This window comes from Bombina bombina, chromosome 6 (genome assembly GCF_027579735.1).
Source record: "Bombina bombina isolate aBomBom1 chromosome 6, aBomBom1.pri, whole genome shotgun sequence".
In the NCBI taxonomy this organism is placed as follows: domain Eukaryota; kingdom Metazoa; phylum Chordata; class Amphibia; order Anura; family Bombinatoridae; genus Bombina; species Bombina bombina.
In genome coordinates this window covers 99,165,600-99,188,051 of record NC_069504.1, presented here as the reverse complement: position 1 = coordinate 99,188,051, position 22,452 = coordinate 99,165,600, and the positions used below count along the sequence as shown (strand labels likewise).

At 37.4% G+C, this 22,452-nt stretch overlaps 1 protein-coding gene across 1 annotated transcript in view; it reads right to left on the bottom strand.

Annotated features, from left to right (window-relative positions):
- Nucleotides 1-690: 690 nt before the first annotated feature.
- Nucleotides 691-22,452, bottom strand: part of LOC128664327 (membrane-associated guanylate kinase, WW and PDZ domain-containing protein 2-like) — a 499,810-nt gene continuing 478,048 nt past the window's right edge. The window contains exon 2 of the mRNA XM_053719166.1: nt 691-860. Coding sequence (XP_053575141.1) covers nt 691-860 — 170 coding nt within the window. The remainder of the gene's footprint in view (nt 861-22,452) is intronic.

The window sequence follows — 22,452 nt, the reverse complement described above, 5'->3', positions numbered from 1 at the left end:
TGTATATGGAAGCACTGACATAACAAAAAACAAAATAACAACAACAAAAACAGAAGTTCTGTCTTTGAAAGAATGAGGAAAACAAGGACATTTGCAACAATGTAACATTTTTAAATACCTCTTTCTTTTGTGTAAAAATTGTGCTTTGTCCCACGCTCCCTAAAGAGACCAAAAAAGCTAAATCTGTAACCTAGGTTTTTAAAATGCTGCAATTTGCCGCTTACAGAACTTTTCAGCTCTCCAGGAAGCGTAAGTAAAGTACAATTATTACACAAAAAGGCAAGTCTAGTGTCCTTTTAAACTGATGGCCAGGTTTTGAAAATAACACATTTTTAAGGCATTTATCAAACAACAACATTTTTTTTTAAAATCTGACGTTAAAAGCGATGTTTCATTTGCCACATACAAAATTCTGTAACTTTATTTATTTTACACCAAGCAATGTGACTGAAAAATACAGGTCTGATCAAAACACCAGTTTTAAAATAAAACTAAAGTATATTCAAACAATATTTACCCTTTTTAAATACTTTTTTTTTTTGCAAATGTTCCATTGATTTTGAACAATTCTAGACATAGTAAAATTCCTTTTTATGTTTTTTTTAAACAGTATACTGCTGAAAAAATATATTTCCTTACTTATTTGAAATAGCTTGTTAACTATGCGAGAACCATTAAATATAATATTTCCTATCTATAGTTCTTAGTAGACACAATCATTTGGACCATTAGCATTGACTCACATGGCACCGTTCGGAGGTAGAGGTTGTCTCGTATAATCTGCTGAAGTTCGTGGTCTACTGAACCTTTCTGGAACCGTAAATTGAGGTAGCGACGTAGGTCTTTGTCAACGATCCCTCCTGAAAAATTAGAGTTAAATTAAAATAATGGAAACCGAAAATGCAAAAGTCTCCTTTTATACAAAAATGTTATAGCCAGTTCTCAGTCACAGATTTCTAGCTACATATTCAGATTTTCAAATATTATCATTACAAAGCATGGTTCTTTGCCTATAGTGCAGTTCAAGACTTGGTGAATCAATTACCATGTGCCAGCCCTAAGGATACTTGCTTTAATTTTATTAAGAGGCAAAAGGGTTAAAATGACACAAAAGAGCAAAAAGAATATATTAGAGCATTTTATTCTTGTAGTATTGTTTGCATATAATTATCACTTTAACCCATGCAAAGTGATTACACACACATAGTCAAAGTCAGCTGCAGAGTAGTAAAGCACTACTGGGAGTTAGCTGATCATAGCTGGTGAGCCAATCACAAGAGGCAAATGTATATAGCCACCAATAACCAGATAGCTCCCAGTAGTAGATTGCTGCTTCTGTGCCTACCTAGGTGATCTTTTCAACAAAGGATACAAATAATAATAAACACAATAAATTTGATAAAATAAGTGACTTAAAATGACATGCTCTATATATGAATCATACAAGTTTAATTTTGAGTTGTGTGTCCCTTTAAGCTCTGTTACAGCACATTTACAATATTGTACTAAAAGGGATATTGTAATATTTTTTTTGTAATATGCACATGAAAGTGCAGCATTTCCACATGCTGAAGACTTTTTTTCTTCAAGGGACAAGGATCTCTTTGCTATTGTAATACAATTTTTCATTTTTAGATAGTAAAACAACTATGCACTTGTGAGCTTTCCAATTTAAAGTGAAAGTGCGGGCACCACTGTTATATTCATACAGTCATTGGTTGCAAACTCGAGTGACCCATTTATTGCTATCTGATTGGCTTTAGCAGAAAAGGAAACATAGCGCTTACAACATTTCAGTCTGCTGACCATCATAAAAAAAACACATTTTCATATTACTATCAGACTACTCTTTGGCTTAAAGGGACACTGAACCCAATTTTTTTCTATTGTGATTCAGATAGAGCATGCAATTTTAACCAACTTTCTAATTTACTCCTATTAGCAATTTTTCTTTGTTCTCTTGCTATCTTTATTTGAAAAAGAAGGCATCTAAGTTTTTTGTTTGTTTCAGTACTCTGGACAGCACTTTTTTTTATTGGTGGATGAATTTATCCACCAATCAGCAAGGACAACCCAGGTTGTTCACCAAAAATGGTCCGGCATCTAAACTTACGTTCTTGCAGTTCAAATAAAGATACCAAGAGAATGAAGAAAATTTGATAATAGGAGTAAATTAGAAAGTTGCTTAAAATGTCATGCTCTATCTGAATCACAAAAGAAAAAATTTGGGTACAGTGTCCCTTTAAAGGGATAAATTATATATATATATATATACACACACACATATATATATATATATAATACGCTACAGTATACTTTCATTATTTATTTTGTCCCCTAATGAAACCTTAAAAAAATCCATCTACGTGTTATTCTCAGACTATTCTTTTCTTTGAATGCTTCATTCTAACTAGCATTTATTTAGTGTTTAATGTCCCAAGAAATACAGCATTCCATCTAAGATTTATTTGGTTGTGCAATGCCCCTTTAAATGTAAATTGAAACTAATACAGTTCACTGGCTGATGAGAGCAACTCCCTCATTTCTGTTGGTGGAGAGGGACTCACTATTGCAAGCTTCAGATTATTATTTGTTTGCTTTACAATTGTTACAATTTTGAAAATACCCTTCTAGATGAAAATAAAAATGACTACAATTTCCCTGAATTGTATAGAGGCCTAATGCAATGTTAAAGTTTTTAGGTGTTTCTATCAGCTCTGCAGCTTTTGCCTAAACAATATTGTAACATTTTTTGCATGAGGTGTTCTAGGATTGTGTGTTGAATCCTCAGTTAATCATAAAAAAATGCAATTTTAAATGAATTACATTTGCAGGTACAATACAAACCTAAAGCCTTGTTAGAAACCTATTATACTAAATAATAAAGGAAAATTAAACTCAAAATATAACCTCCAAAAATAGTTTAACATTTTCCAAATTAAAATCTACATTTAGTTTGCCTGGTTTTGCTGGTAAATTGTTCTGCTTTATCCAGAAAGGCTGTAGTACCTCCATAATACTTAACCCCTTAATGACCACAATGTACCCTGTATGTCACTGGTCGTTAAGGGTTTTTTCAGGACATAATAGCACAAGTCTAGCAAGAACACGCTATTAATGCCCTCCCTCCAGCAGGCTTTGTGGAATAGAGCAGTCTCAACGCTGGTGGCAAGATCGCGCTATAAAACAATCAAGTCCCAAAAAAAGGCCAGCGACATACAGGGTACGTCGCTGGTCCTTAAGGGGTTAAACATGGGGAACCTGCAACATGCTAGAAAGTGGTTGTTTAATTTACCTCTGTCCCTAATTAGACACAGCAAAAGAGATTGATTCCAGCAGGCTTTTCAAGTGGTGCCTTCATGAACTGCTATTAATTTGTAAAACCCTAGTAAATTGTTCTAAAAGACTGACAGTGTTAAAGGGACATATAAGTGTAAAAAGGAAAATACTGCAATGTTTTAGAGCATTTTATTGTTGCACTTGGGTATAATTGTGTGTTTTTAACACCTACAAATGGATTAAACACATAATTCCATTCAGATACACACAAGGAATGCACTATTGGGATCTAGTTGTACACACCCTGTGAGCCAATGACAAGAGCCATATGTGAGTAAATGCCAATCACCAGCTAGCTAGCAGTAATGCATTATTGATCCTGAGCCTACCTATGTATGCTTTTCAGCAAATGATACATGTAAATTTGATAATAAAAGCACATAAAAAGGTCTCTTAAAATGTCATGCTCTGTCTGAACCACAAGAGTTTTGATGCTTCCTGCCCCTTTTTAATGATTTAGTTTGTATACAATTTTTTTTTGCAGTGCATAATTGTCCTGCATACATAAATACATAAATAGTGACACATTTAAAGGGATAGTCTAGTCAAAAAAAGTATTTCATGATTCAGATAGAGCAGCATTTTTTCTTCGTTCTCTTGCTATATTTATTTGAAAAAGCAGAAATCTAAGCTAAGGATCAGGTCCATTTTTGGTTCAGCACCTGGGTAGCGTTTGCTGATTGGTGTCTAAATGTAGCCTCCAATCAGCAAGTGCTACCCAGGTGCTGAACCAAAAATAGGCCAGCTCCTAAGCTTACATTCCAGCCTTTTCAAATAAAGATACCAAGAGAACAAAGAAAAATTATAATAGGAGTAAATTAGAAAGTTGTTTAAAACTGCATGAAAATTTAATTTTGACTAAACTATCCCTTTAACAACGGTGTAAAAATCATATTGGAATATTTATAATGGACTAAAAAAAATACATAAAGGTATTGCCAATCATATTAGTAAACCTCAGACAACCATATCCCCTTGAAGTAACTTCACTGCTTTCGCATAAAGGAATAAAATGAGCTCTAATGAGTTTCATAGTTTAAGTGTTGTCATCATTTAAGAAGAGGCTTTTTTAAGTGAACGTGATGCTTGCAGATTCTTCATATTAGTCCAATAAAAGGTACAGTTTCAAGACAACACAAAAGTTAATTAAAATTAAATAGCTTGTGCATAAGCTCCAGTTCAGAAAAACTTTTGCTTTGAGGGAATACACATTTAACAGTGCGGTGCATGAGTCACAGACAGCAAGAAACAGTGCTCTTCAAAGTATTGGCAGATGCTGTTCATTTTAAATATCTGTTAGCAACTGGGTGCACACGCTGCTTTTACTGTCATTAATATTATGGATCAGGTATTACAACTGAAAGGCTTAAAAGAACAGTTCAACCTATTGTGCTCTTTTTCATTAGAGCAATTGATTTATCAAGAAAATTCCCTTCTTTTATTAAGTGTTTAACTCCTCAAATCAATCATGTACTTAAATGTGCCCTCTCTTAGAACACGACCAGTTCTACTTCAGATGTGAATATGGACAGTGATTGGAGAATTTGTGTGTATATCTGCTCTGGACTGGCTAACCATGTGTACTCTCCTCCAGCAATACAACTGACTATTCATTTAACTTCAATGCCGGGGTTTAACGCATAGTAAAAGAAAATAATTTGCATGAAACAGACCATTTTATTTTTACAGCAGAAAATTGTTATAAAGGGACATTAATAGTTTGAGATTGTAAAATAAAATGTTTAATTATAAGTAGTAACAAAAACTTTGTATAATACTTTCAATATTATTATTACTATCAGTTATGTGCAGAGCGTCAACAGATTCCACTGTGCAATAAACATGGGTCTAATATGCAAGGTGACAATTATGGGAGACAGAGGGATATAGGGCCTTGCCAAGAGTTGCACTGTCTTAAATCAGCTCTCATGAAGGTGATCTACAAAGCAGATGGGCTCATAGGCTTACATGCTAAGGGGGTTCAAGGGGATAGCTAAAAGGAGGAGAGGAACTAAGATCAGAAATGTTAGTGTTTATTGTATTCATCCCTGAGCAGTAGAGTCTTTAAGGAGCATTTGAATGTTTGAAAACTAGGGGAGAGTCATGTAGAGCGAGGCAGAGAGTTCCACAAGATAGGGGCCAATCTGGAGAAGTCTTGTAGACGGGAATGTGAGAAAGTAACAAGAGAGTAGGAGAGAAGGAGGTCATGAGCAGAGCAAAGGGGACAGGAGGGAGAGTATTTGGAGACGAGTTTGGAGATATAGGGGGGAGCAGTGTTATTGTGAATGTCAGAGTCAGGATTTTGTGTTTTATTCTGGGGGCTACAAGAAGTCAGTGAAGGGATTGGCAGCGAGGTGCAGCAGATGAGGAGCAATAGTCAAGGCGGGAAATAAGAGAGTGGATTAATGTCTTAATTGTGTCTTGTGTGAGGAAGTGGCACATATAGGATATGTTTTGAAGGTGGAGGTGGCAGGAATTGGCCTTTTGTTTTTTGCTGTTTTTAGGGCATTAGTAACATTAATGATTGCTGTTTCTGTGGAGTGCTGGGGGCGAAATTCAGACTGTAATGGATCAAGGAGTTTCATGTGAGGAAATGTGATGAGCGTGTATATACAAGCCTTTCCAGAAGGCGGTAGTTGGATGGGGATGATGGATCAAGAGATTTTTTGAGGCTAGGTGTGATTAATGCATGGTTAAGGGATTAGGAAATGTACAAGTGCTGAGAGAGAGATTCAAAAATATGTCTGAGGATTGGAGTAGGAGAGAGGAAGGGCAGTAGTTGTTGGGGATGGGATCAAGGGGACAGGTTGGGATGTGAGAGGAGGAGGTAAGGACAGAAACGTCTTCCTCAGTAACAGGGGCAAAAAGGGTCTGAATCTGGGGCTTTGTGGGTTTTGGACATCAGCAGACAGTTGAGGGGGTTGGCGACTAGCAGTAATTTAATTTAGTAGTAAATTGAGAGATTATTTGATTTCTGATGGAATCAATTTTGTTGGTGAAGTGGTTGGCAAAATCTTGAGCTGAGGGGGCAGTTGTAATAGGAGGTGCAGGTGGGCAGAGAAGGGTATTAAAAGTAGAGAACAGACATTTTGGGTTTGAAGAAAGAGTAGAGATTTGAGTAGAGAAGTAATCTTAGAGAGGTTAAGGGCAGAATATTAGTGCTTTACAATGAACTTGTAATGACGAAAGTCAGCTGAACATCTGTGTATGTAGCGTGTCAGAGGAGTATGCCAGGACTAAGAATGAGTGCGTGACTTTATAGCTATGGAAGGAGGTGTCCAATTGTCAAACACCGCTGTAAGAGTGGAATTATAGCGGCAGATAGATTAATCAGGGCAGGAAAAGGAGGAAATGGAAGAGAGCAGAGGTTTAACAGAGGTTAAAAGATGTTTCTGTTCTAGTGACTTGATGCTTCTGTGGAGTTTGATGTGAGGGTTAGAAGGAGGGAGAGCAGTAAGAATTGCTGTGATGTTACAAGTGAGCAGATGATGCTCCGAGAGAGGAAAAGGGGAATTTGTGAAGTTTCATTATTTATTATGTCCCATTTTCCTGAAATTTTATTCTGAAAATGATTTGTTTTTGCAATTCAATAAAATAATGGTTTTTGCCATGTTTGAACATAGGTTTTTCCCTTATCTGTCTCTTCTGAGGACAATGCGGTACAGATATACAACTGCCAATAAGAGAGTGTGGAAACAAGGCTGTGTGGAAACTGTGTTAAATAGTTACATTAACAATCCTATATTCCACACAGCCTTTTATTGCCAGCTTTATATATGTCACTATTTGTCCTCAGCAGAAGAGATAGATAAGGAGGGAATCCAGGTTCCAGCATGGCAGAGCCCTTTACTTAATAGAAACTAAAATATATATATGTTCAATATTTAAACAACTAATATAATTTTTAAAATATAGCTGTATATTATTCTTAGGCTAATTATTGCTTTGAACACACAATTGTATCATTTTTTTTACCATTTAATATCCCTTTAAAGATATACTGCTAGCCAATGCTTAAGAACTGTTTGTAAAGAATGATCCTGTGCAATTCAGAGTGTATTCATTATGCTTTTGTGTTCTTTATAGTATTTTCTACGTACACCATGATGAAGTGAACTTAGAGAATATAGCTCAGCTATACCGGTTAATTTGTTTAATGTACCAGTGACTGAAACAATATATCTATCTAATGAATAGGTCCATTATGCACATCCCCAGAGAATCAATAAGCAAATAAAAGCCAGTTGAATTACTGCTGTTTTGGGAGACGGAGCCTTTTTATATGAAATCTAGAACAAAACAGGTCTTTATTAATACAGCTCATCAATGTAATATGCATTGGCCGACACTCTACACTGGTACCTAGAGTGCTTTGGATTGATTTTTCAAGAGGTCTATTTTGTTAAACCTTTTTACTTGCTATAATTACAGTCTATGTTTTCATTTAAAATAAAAAATTGTGGTATAGATGATTTATTATTAAATGAATACTGTAAAATACAAATTTGTCAATTAACTCTAAAAAGACAATTAACCCTTATTAAACCCCTTTTTTCATTAAATTATTTTAGCTACAGTTGCTTTTTTCATTAAGAAAAAACCTATACAAGCAAACCAATAAATAAAATTTTTATAGAAATGTACACCAAAAAAAAAACTGACTCTATATGTTTTTTAAATAAATTACTTTCATTCCTCCTAGGTTATCTTGATATGTTTAGAGAATATATTTGTTAAAATAATGTATTTGCAATTAATGTACGTAAGACCGTAGACTGTTTGTAATTCAATTGTTTTTTTTTAATTTAAATTTAACTTTAAATGTTTCAGAGTAGCTACAGTAAAATAAACGGTAAAATAAACAAACATATTATAATCTAGACCCAAATGCACATAAAATATACAGAACACTAGTTACATGTGAAAAAATACAAAATGAAAAATAAAGCATACATACAAACTGCATAATGAAAGGGGTGACACACTATGTGCAATTACCTAATTAGTACTTAAAGGGACACTAAACCCATATTTTTTTTTTCACGATTCAGATAGAACATGCAATTTTAAGCAACTTTCTAATTTACTCCTATTATCATTTTTTCTTTGTTCTCTTGCTATCTTTATTTGAAAAGCAGGAATGTGATACATAGGAGCCGGCCCATTTTTGGTTGAGAACCTAGGTTATGCTTGTTTATTGGTGGGTAAATGTCAGCTTCCAATAAGCAAGCACTATCTATGGTGCTGAACCTAAAATGGGGTGGCTGCTAAGATTTACATTCCTGCTTTTAAAATAAAGATAGCAAGAGAACAAAGAACAATTGATAATAGGAGTAAATTAGAAAGTTACTTAAAATGTCATGCTCTATCTAAATCATGAAAGAATAAAAAATGTGTTCAGTGTCCCTTTAAAGGGACATAAAATCCCAATTTTTTCTTTCGTGATTCAGATAGAGAATACAATTTTAAACAACTTTCTAATTTACTTCTATTATCTAATTTCTTTTATTCTCTTGGTATCATTTGTTGAAGGAGCAGCAATGCACTAATGGTTTCTAACTGAACTCATGGGTGAGCCAATCACAATCGATATATATATGCAGTCACCAATTAACAGCTAGAACCTAGGCTCTCTGCTGCTCCTGAGCTTTGCTAGATAAAGCGTTCAACAAAGGATAACAAGAGAAGGAAGCAAATTAAATAATAGAAGTAAATTGGAAAGTTTTTTAAAATTGTATTCTCTATCTGAATCATGAAATAAAAAAATTGGGTTTCATGTCCCTTTTAATCCTCATTATTAAAAAAAAATAATCAAATCAAAAGGAAATAAAAATATTACTTTTGTATTCAGCAAAATAAAGGAAATTACAGTTAAAGCAATAAAAAGTCACATACACACATTACTCACCAGGACCACCACAGCTAGCCCCAATGACCAGAGATCAACACAAATATCCTGTTTCCGAGTCTAATAATGTCTCATAAGCCCAAATCTCAGCATAAAAATCAGTCCCCCAGAACACATAGCCCCAAGGAATTTAATTATATTTACCACCTGGGACCAATTTCAAGCGATTGCCTCCTTGATTTCTATATAAGAAATAAATTAAAAGTATGTGTGTGTTCGTGTCTGTATATATATATATATATATATATATATATATATATATATATATATATCAAAATTGAATGTGTGAGGGAGAGCAGAAGCCAAGAGTGTCTGATTGAGAAACTAAATGACATGTAAAATATATATCACCAATAGTCTTGAATGACTATTTAGGAAACACCTGTACATCTACAACAAAAGGCCATGAACAAACGTCAAAGGCAAACATTTCTAATCACTTTAAAGTCCTACATTTTTCTAAAACGGGCATGGAGACTTTAAAAGGTATTTATGGAAATAGGTTTGCTATGGCAGGACACTCATTTTCACCATTGCAATCACATCCAGGCAAAAAATCTCTGAGAATGCCATTTGGTAAAAAGGCATCTACTCTTGATACAATATGACAAAGTTCACTTCAACCATGATCTTAGGATCATGCAAGAGAACCACTCCAGGATGTGCAACACCTCATTTAGACCACTTAAACAGAAATCTCTACCTCAATAAGGCATGGGTCTGAGCACAGGTACTGACCTGTAAACTCAAAGGTGAAGAACCTCAATCCTATATTCCCACTGCACTCTTAAATACCTTCTCAGCAAATGTTTTATTTTGGGGGGTGTCTCCCTTACATTAAAGGGACATTGTACACTAGATTTTTCTTTGCATAAATGTTTTGTAGATGATCCATTTATATAGCCCATCTGGTTGTATTTTTATAAAAATGTATAGTTTTGATTATCTTTAGACTCCTAACCAAGCCCCACAGTGCCAGATGTATACATGTGTTTACATACAGACTCTTGCGGGTTCCTGTTTATGTCATCAGTCTTTTCATATGCAGGGAAGGGGGGTGGGGTCTGCTCTTTTTGTTTACCCAGTCCCTTTCAGTGGGTGTCCCAGACTACCTCATCAGCTGTGCTAAACTGGGAGCTTCTAAGTAAGTTTTTAAAAGGTTTTACACTGGATTTTTAGATCAGTATCTGTGCATATTCCTCTTTATAGTAGTGTCTATTACATGCAGTTGTATGAAAATTGTTGTATACTGTTCCTTTTAAGGAGAGGAGATATGTTTTAATACATTTTCTTTAATCCTCATCCAAGCAATCCAACAGATGAGGGTTTCAGAGAGAAATATCCATTATTAAAAAAATATCAAAAGAAAACAGAATTTATGCTTACCTGATAAATTACTTTCTCTTGCGGTGTATCCAGTCCACGGATTCATCCATTACTTGTGGGATATTCTCATTCCCTACAGGAAGTGGCAAAGAGAGCACACAGCAGAGCTGTCCATATAGCTCCCCCTCTAGCTCCACCCCCCAGTCATTCGACCAAAGGTTAGGAAGAAAAAGGAGAAACCATAGGGTGCAGTGGTGACTGTAGTTTAAATGAAAAAATATTTTACTTTACTTAAATGCCAGGGCGGGCCGTGGACTGGATACACCGCAAGAGAAAGTAATTTATCAGGTAAGCATAAATTCTGTTTTCTCTTGCAAGGTGTATCCAGTCCACGGATTCATCCATTACTTGTGGGATACCAATACCAAAGCTTTAGGACACGGATGAAGGGAGGGAACAAGACAGGTACCTTAAACGGAAGGCACCACTGCTTGCAAAACCTTTCTCCCAAAAATAGCCTCCGAAGAAGCAAAAGTATCGAATTTGTAAAATTTGGCAAAAGTATGCAGTGAAGACCAAGTCGCTGCCTTACAAATCTGTTCAACAGAAGCCTCATTCTTGAAAGCCCATGTGGAAGCCATTGCTCTGGTAGAATGAGCAGTAATTCTTTCAGGAGGCTGCTGGCCAGCAGTCTCATAGGCCAAATGGATGATGCTTTTCAGCCAAAAAGAAAGAGAGGTAGCTGTCGTTTTCTGACCTCTCCTCCTACCAGAATAGATAACAAACAAGGAAGATGTTTGCCTGAAATCCTTAGTTGCTTGCAAATAGAACTTTAGAGCACGAACTACATCAAGATTGTGCAACAGACGTTCCTTCTTCGAAGAAGGATTGGGGCACAGAGAAGGAACAACAATTTCCTGGTTAATATTCATGTTAGAAACCACTTTAGGAAGAAAACCAGGTTTAGTACGCAAAACTACCTTATCTGCATCGAACACCAGGTAAGGTGAATCACACTGTAAGGCAGATAATTCTGAGACTCTTCGAGCAGAAGAGATAGCTATCAAAAACAAAACTTTCGAAGATAACAACTTAATATCTATGGAATGTAAAGGTTCAAACGGAACCCCTTGAAGAACTGAAAGAACTAGATTTAGACTCCATGGCGGAGCCACAGGTCTATAGACAGGCTTGATTCTGATAAAAGCCTGTGCAAATGCTTGAACGTCTGGTACCTCTGCCAGACGCTTATGTAAAAGGATAGACAGAGCAGATATCTGTCCCTTTAAGGAACTAGCTGACAATCCTTTCTCCAATCCTTCTTGGAGAAAAGACAATATCCTGGGAATCCTAATCTTACTCCATGAGTAACCCTTGGATTCACACCAACAAAGATATTTACGCCACATCTTATGGTAGATTTTCCTGGTGACAGGCTTTCTAGCCTGAATCAGAGTATCTATAACTCTTTGATAGAATTAAGTGTTCAATCTCCAAGCAGTCAGACGCAGAGAAACTAGATTTGGATGCTTGAATGGACCCTGTATTAGAAGATCCTGCCTCATTGGCAGTGTCCATGGTGGGACAGATGACATGTCCACTAGGTCTGCATACCAAGTCCTGCGTGGCCACGCAGGCGCTATCAGAATCACCGAAGCCTTCTCCTGCTTGATTCTGGCGACCAGACGAGGGAGAAGAGGAAACGGTGGGAAAACATAAACCAGATTGAAGGACTAAGGCACTGCTAGAGCATCTATCAATACCGCCTTGGGGTCCCTGGACCTGGATCCGTAGAGAGGAAGTTTGGTGTTCTGACGGGACACCATCAGATCCAACTCTGGAGTGTCCCATAGCTGAGTCAGCTGGGCAAATACCTCCGGTTGGAGTTCCCACTCCCCCGGGTGAAAAGTCTGACGACTTAGAAAATCCGCCTCCCAGTTGTCTACTCCTGGGATGTGAATTGCTGAGAGATGGCAGGAGTGATCCTCCGCCCACCTGATTATTTTGGTTACTTCCTTCATCGCTAGGAAACTCTTTGTTCCCCCCTGATGATTGATGTAAGCTACAGTTGTGATGTTGTCCGACTGAAAACTGATGAATTTGGCCACAGCTAGTTGAGGCCATGCCTGGAGCACGTTGAATATCGCCCTCAGTTCCAGAATGTTTATCGGGAGAAGAGCTTCTTCCCGAGACCATAAGCCCTGAGCTTTCAGGGAGTCCCAGACTGCACCCCAGCCTAACAGACTGGCGTCGGTCGTTACAATGATCCACTCTGATCTGCGGAAACATATTCCCTGAGCCAGGTGATCCTGAGACAACCACCAGAGAAGAGAATCTCTGGTCCAACTGTATTTGAGGAGACAAATCTGCATAATCCCCATTCCACTGTTTGAGCATGCACAGTTGCAGTGGTCTGAGATGTATTAGAGCAAAAAGGACTATGTCCATTGCCGCTACCATTAGCCCGATTGCCTCCATGTCTGCAATTGGAACTGGGTAGATCACTCCCATCGTATGTAGAACTTCTACACAGCGTAAGAACGCCTCGTTCTTCGTCTGGTCTGTAGACAGACGAGAAATGTGGAACCTTCCCCTTGGAGAGGAGTCCTTGAATTCTAGAAGATATCCATGGGTAACAATCTCTAATGCCCAGGGATTGTGAACATCTCTTGCCCAAGCCTGAGCGAAGAGAGAGAGTCTGCCCCTACTAGATCCGGTCCCGGATCGGGGCTACCCCTTCATGCTGTCTTGGTAGCAGCTGCAGGCTCTTTGGCCTGTTTACCCTTGTTCCAGCCCTGGTAAGACTTCCAGGTTGCCTTGGGCTGTGAAGCGTTACCCTCTTGCTTTGCAGCTGTAGAGGCTGAAGTGGGACAGTTCCTGAAGTTACGAAAAGAACGAAAATTAGCTTTGTTTTTAGCCCTAAAGGGCTTGTCCTGAGGGAGAGCATGGCCCTTTCCCCCGGTGATTTCTGAAATAATCTCTTTCAATTCTGGCCCAAAAAGGGTCTTTCCTTTGAAAGGGATATTTAATCATTTGGATTTTGACGACACATCGGCTGACCATGACGAGCCAAATCGCTCTGCGTGCCATAATGGCGAAACCTGATTTTTTTTGCCGCTAACTTAGCTAATTGCAAGGCGGCATCTGTGATAAAAGAATTAGCCAGATTTAGAGCCTTAATTCTATCCATAATTTCGTCATATGAGGTCTCCGTCTGGAGTGACTCCTCCAGCGCCTCAAACCAGAAAGCCGCTGCAGTAGTTACCGGAATAATGCAGGCAATAGGTTGGAGAAGGAAACCTTGTTGAACAAAAATTTTCTTTAGTAAACCTTCTAACTTTTTATCCATAGGATCTTTAAAAGCACAACTGTCTTTGATTGGTATGGTTGTGCGCTTAGCAAGTGTAGAAACAGCCCCCTCTACCTTAGGGACCGTCTGCCACGAGTCCCTCCTGGGGTCAGTTATGGGGAACATTTTCTTAAAAATAGGGGGGGGGGCAAAAGGGACACCTGGTCTATCCCACTCCCTAGAAACAATATCCGCAACCCTTTTAGAGATCGGAAACGCATCAGTGTATACAGGGACCTCTAGGTACTTTTTACACAATTTTGCACAATTTCTCTGGAACCACCATAGGGTCACAATCATCCAGAGTGGCTAATACCTCCCTAAGCAATACGCGGAGGTGTTCCAATTTAAATTTAAATGCTAATGAATCTGACTCTGCCTGATGAGAAACCTTTCCTGGGTCGGAAATTTCTCCCTCAGACATCAAATCCCTCACCCCCACTTCAGAGCGTTGTGAGGGTACATCAGATAAGGTTACCAAAGCTTCAGACTGCTCATAATCTGTTCTTAAAACAGAGCTATCACGCTTTGCAGGAAAAACTGGCAGTTTGGATAGAAAGGCCGCAAGGGAATTATCCATGACTGTCGCTAGTTGTTGCAATGTAATAGGGGCAGACGCATTAGAGGTACTAGGCATCACTTGAGCGGGCGTAACTGGTTGTGACACATGGGGAGAGGTAGACGGACTATCCTCATTACCTTCAGTCTGAGAATCATCTAGGGCCACACTTTTAAGTGCAACAATATGATCTTTAAAGTGTATAGACATATTAGTGCAATTGGGACACATTCTGAGAGGGGGTTCCACCATGGCTTCTAAACACATTGAACAAGGATTTTCCTTAGTGTCAGACATGTTTAACAGACTAGTATTATACACAAGCAGGCTTGGAAAACACTTTAATCAAATGGAAAACACTTTAATCAAATAAAAAACACAATTTGAAAAAACGTTACTGTGCCTTTAAGAAATAAAAAGAGCACACAATTTTACAAAACAGTGAAAAATGCACCAATCCTTTTGAAATTTTCACAGTATGTACATAAGGCCTTAATATGATTGCACCACAAGTTTCAGATCGATTAACCCCTTAATGCCCAAACCGGAGCAGCCTAAAGCCAACAACCGGTTAATTAACTACAGTACCTTGCCACAGCTTACTGCTGTGGCCCTACCTGCCCTTAGGGATCAGTATTGGGGAAAAAAAGCTTCTTTTAAGTCCTCAATCAGCAGCTGGACCCTCCATGTGAAGCAGCATGAAACTGTATTTCAATACTAACTGCGCATCTGAGGCGCGAAATTAGGCCCCTCCCACTCCACTGCAGAGTTGTAAGGCCTACCAAAATCACTTCTAGGTGACTAAATTTATGCCATGTGGAAAATAACCCCAGAAAAACACTCCAAAGTGCTTAAAAAGTGTCTCCAACGAGTATTTCTTAAAATAAATAATCAATTGCCCTGCATTAGTGTCAACCAGCCTATGTAGCCCTGTTAAGTAAGCATTCAATTCTTTACTAAGTCTCAGAATATAGCTTACCCTCCCCACATGGGGATCTTGTCAGTCTTCTAGCATTATCTCAGTCTTGTCTAGAAATAAATGACTAAACATACCTCATTGCAGTCAAGCCTGCAAACTGTTCCCCCCAACTGAAGTTTTCTGGTACTCCTCAGTCCTGTATGGGAACAGCAGTGGATTTTAGTTACAACATGCTAAAATCATTTTCCTCTCAACAGAAATCTTCATCACTTTTCTGCTAGAGAGTAAATAGTACAAACCGGTACCATTTAAAAATAACAAACTTTTGATTGAAGATATAAAACTACAAATCTAACACCACATTCACTTTACCCTCCCGTAGAGAGACCCTAGTGCTTAGAGCCGGCAAAGAGAATGACTGGGGGGTGGAGCTAGAGGGGGAGCTATATGGACAGTTATGCTGTGTGCTCTCTTTGCCACTTCCTGTAGGGAATGAGAATATCCCACAAGTAATGGATGAATCCGTGGACTGGATACACCTTGCAAGAGAAATGTAAATAATGTAAAAGAAATGTCCCACACATCATTCCCCAGTACTACCACAGCCAATGTAATGTCACCAGAGTATTGTACAGATGCAATGCACGGCCATCATGTTATTAGCAGCTGCTATATATTTGTTTCAACCTACTAGAAGCGGAATCTAATTGTTACACAACCATTTAGGTGCTCGGACAAAATTCCGACGGACAAAATGCCGAAACACATTCGTCCGTCAGACATATGTCCGATATACACTGCTTCCGACTGCACGCCGAACAGCACAATCACGCAATCACGTAATTGCATAATTGTCATCAGTATAAAAGCGGAAAATTTAAATATATATTGTGGCTACTGAGGTAAAAAAAACAACACAAACACTTAAATAAATAAATTTAAAAAAAACATCAAATTAAAAAAATGGAGTTCATAAAGACGTGTAAAGGAGGAAGAAAAATGTTATATGAAGGTTATGCATACATTGTAGACAAAAAAAAAGAAAATGTCACATATTGGAGATGTGAAAAAAAAGGTTTTTGTGGAGGAAGGCTAAAAACCATTAATGATATAATTGAAAAAGATGCATCAAATCATTCACATCCACCTAATGCAGCAAGAATTTTATCTATGAAAACAATTGAAAAAATAAAAGAAGTTGCTAAAAATTCAGAAGAAGTAACATCAAGCATAATACAAAATTGCACATCTAATTTCCCCCTTGAAGCAGCAGGAGCTCTACCTAAAAAAGAAACTCTTGCCAGAATGGTACGTCGACATCGAACAACACCAAATGGAAACATTTTAAATGATGATTTAAGAAAAACAACCAGAGGAGAAAATTTCATCATGCACGAAAGTGAAAATTTAATCATTCTGTCTACTAAAAAAAATGTAGATCTTCTTTCAAAAAAACAACACTGGCTCTGTGACGGAACATTTGACTCAGCTCCTTTAGGTTTTCAGTTGTATACAATACATGTTTTAATAGAAGATAACCATACCATACCATTAGTATACTGCATATCAAAAAATAAAAATCAGGAAACTTATAATTTAATTTTTAGTATTATAAAAGAAAAAAATCCAGATATCAATCCTATATCAATTACTGTAGATTTTGAAAGAGCAGCAATAAATTGCATGACAAATTTTTTACAAAATACAATAATTTATGGATGCTTTTTCCATTTTTCCCAATGCCTGTGGAGAAAAATACAATCTTTGGGCTTAAAAATATGGTATAATAATGAAAAAAATGCTCTGATCATAAAATGCTTAGAAGCATTAGCATTTGTGCCAGTGGAAGATGTAGTTGAAACATTTAATGACTTTGTAAAATCAATAGAAAAACAAAACAGTAACATTTTATCTGAATTTTTAAATTATTTTGAAAAAACCTGGATTGGCGAACTACAAGAAGGTACAAGAAGAAAACCTACTTTCGATATTACGATGTGGAACACTTTTGAAAGAACAAAACTAGGGTTACCTAGAACAAACAACTCTCTAGAAGGATGGCACAGAGCATTTGACCAACGAATGTCTATAACCCACCCAAGCATTTGCAGACTAGTTTCAAAAATAAGAAAAGAACAAGCAGAATGGGAGTTAACAATTGAAAAAATTGATTCTGGAGTTGAACTGAGAAAACCCAAAAAAAAATATGAAATCATAAACAACAGGATAATGAAAGTTTTAGAAAAATACAGTGAATACTCAAGATTAGACTTTTTAAAGGCAATAGCACATAATATATAAGATTTACTTAAATAAATCAAGATACATTCGGCCGAGGGCAGATACGATCCAAAATTTTCTGTTACAATCAGTGACTCGGGCGCCGCAACCGCCTCTGGGAACCTATCCATGGGTCCCTACCCTCACGATGTACTTTTAACACATAATATAATTATTATAATTATAATATTATAATTAATATGTTATATATAAGTTGATTTAATTGTCTTTTGTCAGTCCACTATTAAAAATGTTATAAATGTTATATATAAGTTGATTTAATTGTCTTTTGTCAGTCCACTATTAAAAATGTTATAAAACCGTGATTTTTAAGCTTCATTCCCACCCAGCAGCCGGATAAATGTCTTTCGGAATATTGTCCGTCGGACAAATGTCCGTCGGAAAAGCGTCATTCGGATAACAGTCCGGCCACGAACCATTTATGGGAGCTTCAAGGTAAAATCTAAATCCTTTGGAATTGAGTTACATATGAAATAATTCTTTGTTCTTCAATTTTTTTCCTAAGAACCAAAACTATATACTGAATTTATATAAAAGTCCAGGAAAAATAAACAGGGCCCAGTTATGAATACGCCATGTTTGTGCTAATATCGTTATTTTGAAAATATCTGAAAACATTTAAATGGATTAGCCAAACCTATAGCAAAAAAAAACCCCATGCTAATCTTTTTCAAACTCTGCACACAGATAGATTTTATTTTCTAGTAGGTATTTGTGTTTGGTAAAACAAACAAGCAGCAGTTGCTGAGATATCTTTTGAGCATGCTCAGAAGCAAAATCTTGAAAAAATAATAGAAGGCGTGCTGTAGAGATATGTGGGAGTGGGAGCCCCAGCTATTGCTTTATATAATGCAACACATGCACATTAAAAAAAAACGCTAGGAAATTCAATGGCACCAGCACTCATGTTAATGCCAAATGTTAAAAAGCTGGAAATTCTGAAGTGAAACTAGCCCACAACAATATATTATTTATATGGCATTAACAAATGTGTGTGTAATAGACAGAGCTTGCTGTAAGACGATATAATGCATCACCTTACAAATCCACACATTCTAAAAATAGAGTTTAAATTCCTCTTTGGGAATGCTGGCAATGAGATCAAATAGTTACACAAAACAGAGATTATTGGTGCACATTGACTTGCTACAAAAAATGCTTTAAAAAACACCTATGCTTTTATATTAAAACTGGGATCTTAGTCATACAATATATTTAAATTCTGCTTAGCCAGTTACCCATTTACAAGGTGTCCTAAATGTTGACTGGTCCTAATACTACAAGACTTTTCATTGAATGAGGCTCTCTTGCTTTTTATACAACTCCAATACACTGTGATGAGTACACCTGAGCTTGGTTGGGGTGCTTAAACCAACAGAAGAAGGTCAGCCTTCCTTTATTTTTCCCACTTTTCCCCTTTAATTGGTTAAAGCAGCCTTCCCAAGCTCAGGTGTACACATGACAGTGCATGTGAGTTGTATATAAGGCCAGGGAGCCTCATTCATCAATAATTTATCACACACCCGTAAACGGGCAGATTCGCCCGATACCGGCATGTGATAAATAACCAGCCATTACTAACATATAAAGGGACATGGAAACACAATTGCAAATACATAAGCAGATACATTCCTTTGAAAATCACTTCAAACGTGTTCCCTTTATTAAAAATATAATTTACTAAAGCTGGAGAAACATATGATCTCTCGCTGCACTCTGGCGTTAAGCTGTATAAAGTAAGTACGTGAATACACTTCAAAATGGGATGAAAAATAAAATAAAATAAAATAATGGTCATATGACAAATTATACAAAATAGGAGTTCTTTCTGATTTTGGAACAAACAGCTACAGCAAACAATTACAATCAGCATCATTCACCTTTAGGGAGCATCTGCTTTATTATATATCAGCAGAGGAAAATTAAAACTGCAAATGAACAAATAATCCTACGGTTTTGTCCAAGATTAGCTCATGGGATTCAGTTCAGCAGAATTCTGACAACTTAATTTGTTCCTAGCTATAGTAGTAGCTAGTGCTACTATTATAAGCCAGCAGCATTTTATTTCAATGTATTCTTTTTTTTTTTTTTTTAATGAAGCTTACATAAGATACTGATTTTAGAAAAAAAAAGCTAAAGTGGTACAAAGGTTTTTGAAATAGCATGGTAAGGCTACACCTTTAAACCAGGGACATGTAGTCACTAGAGGCAGGTGAGTCATATAACCAAAACATTATTTCATTATTATTGTTTTGCTTTTTTTTAAATTATAATTTTTTTTTCTCATATACATGTTGTTCAATGGAGAGGCACAAGCAGGTCTGCTGCCCTCCCCATTGAGCAACATGCTTGTTCCTTTGGGCTATGGGCCCACGAGAGCTGCGCCACTCACTGATGGACGGTGGTTCTAGCTCATTGCGTGGCCTATAAGTGCCCGTTAGAGGCTGCTTTATTAGCGGCCTTTTTGGGGCCGACCCAGGAGAGCCAATCAGCTCTGGTCACGTGGGCCGGCAGCTGCACAGAGAATGGAGAGCAGCAGAGCATAGGCACCACAGTTTGAGCAGGTTGATAAGGGAGCGCAGCGGCTGTCCTGCTTTTTAAGCACACAGAGAGGCTGCACCACCTGGCCCTGCAAGCTCTTAAAGATTATTAACCCCAGCGGTAATGAGGAATGTAGCATGAGAAGATGGAGAGCAGGCTGAAACCCTCATTTGTCCTCCCATGATATTGGTATTGGGACCCCTAACCAGTGCCGGTGTTCTGTCGAGAACTCCAATTCCTCAAACTCCAATCTGATGTCACTTCCGGTCACTCTTCTATTTTCACTATCTGTTTTTGCCTGTCTTGGGGGGCGCATCGCCGATCCTCTGGCTTACATCCCAAGTAAACCTTGAGGAATGAGGTTTACAGCGTTCTCTCGCTGCCACCGTTTTCATTTCAGAGATGTGGCTAAAGCGATACGTATGTCGTCATGACGCTTGAGAAAGCCCAATCACTAACAAAGTCAGGGTGAAACACATGTATCGCTTTAGCCACATCTCTGAAATGAAAACGGTGGCAGCGAGACAACGCCGCTGAAAATCTGTGAAACTTGCAAAGGCAACACACCCATGGTTAAAATCCCCACTTAAGCATCCATGACTGCAAGCACATTCCGATCAGTGCACCTCCTACTCCCTGGACTCCTTTTGTGCTCCATTTGGGCTTCTGGATTGGCCGATTCCATCGGATACTCTTCCTGACATGGCTGGCGAGTTCCATTGTGATTCACGGACTACTTCACACGTGACTGATCGAGTGCCGCAGAGTGAGTCTGCCGAACGACTTGGAGGTCTCGGCCTGCTTTGAATAGCACTGTGTGTGCTTCTCCTATCTGTGAGTTGCCATTTGTCTGTCCTCCTATATATTTATGGGATCAAGGCACATTCATACACTATTAGGTGTCTCTCTCTTTTTTCTGCTTTTCCAGAACTTGCTACAATTTTTTTGACAATGAAATACTGAGCCTAGTGGAGGTTTTGATTATGCTGAAAGCCTCTATTTCAAGCATTTTTCTCCTGTGTGGTATTTATTTTAAAAAGGCATTAAACTTAAAATGTATCTCCCCATAAATTAATTAATTAATTAATTAAATTAACTAACAACAACAAGGGCTTTACTATTAAATGGATAGGAAAGTCTAAATTAAAATTGCAGGATTCAGATAGAGCATGTAATTTTAAGACACTTTTAAATTCACTTCTATTTTCAAATGAGCTTCAGTCTCTTGGTATCCCTTGTTGAAAAAGAATATGCACATATCCTACACTAGTGGGAGCTACCTGCTGATTGGTGCCTGCACACATTTGTCTCTTCTGATTGGCTAAACTAGATATGTTCAGCTAGCTGCCAATAGTGTAATGCTATTTCTTAAACAAAGGATAACAAGATAATGAAGCAAATTTGATAATAGAAGTGAATTGGAAAGTTCTTTGAAATTGTATGTTCTATCCAAATCATGGAAGACAATTTTGGGCTTTCCTGTCCCTTTAAGTTGTATTTTAGTAGAGGAATGTTAATTTGTTTTACGTTAAAGGAGCATTAAACACATTTTTTTTCTTTTATGTTTTAGATAAAAAATACAATATTTAACAACTTTACATTTTACTTCTTTTATCTATTTTTCCTTTTTTCTTTTGGTATCCTTTGAAAAGCATACCTAGGTAGGCTAAGGAGCAGCAGTGCACTACTGGGAGTATCTGGTGATTGGTGACTGCACATGTATGCCTCTTGTCATTGGCTCATTTAATGTATTCAGTTAGCACCCAGTAGTGCATTGCTGCATATCCTTCAACAAAGGATACCAAAAGAATGAAGCAAATTTAATAAAAGCAGTAAATTGGACCTGCAACCTGCCAATTTAATCATATATTTAAGCTGCCTCTGGCGGGTTCATATATGTGTTTCTCGGGCGTATCATAGCCAGTGCCTCTCCAGCCTTTGACTTCAACGCACGTCACTGCTTTAAACTGAAGACACGCGCGTGGTGTAGCTACCATGAATTTTAAAAGTAACAGCTGCCCTGAATTTGCAAGGAAAACCCTTTTATTACACATCCACTGCTTAAACTGAAGACGCAGAGAGGTAAAGGTGAAAGGGGGTTTAAATATAAATAAAGGCACCAATCATTGGAAGGTCAGGTTGAGGATATAAATTTGATTATTAAGATTAATTATGCTAAACAATTATACATTATAAAGTTTTTTAAGGGG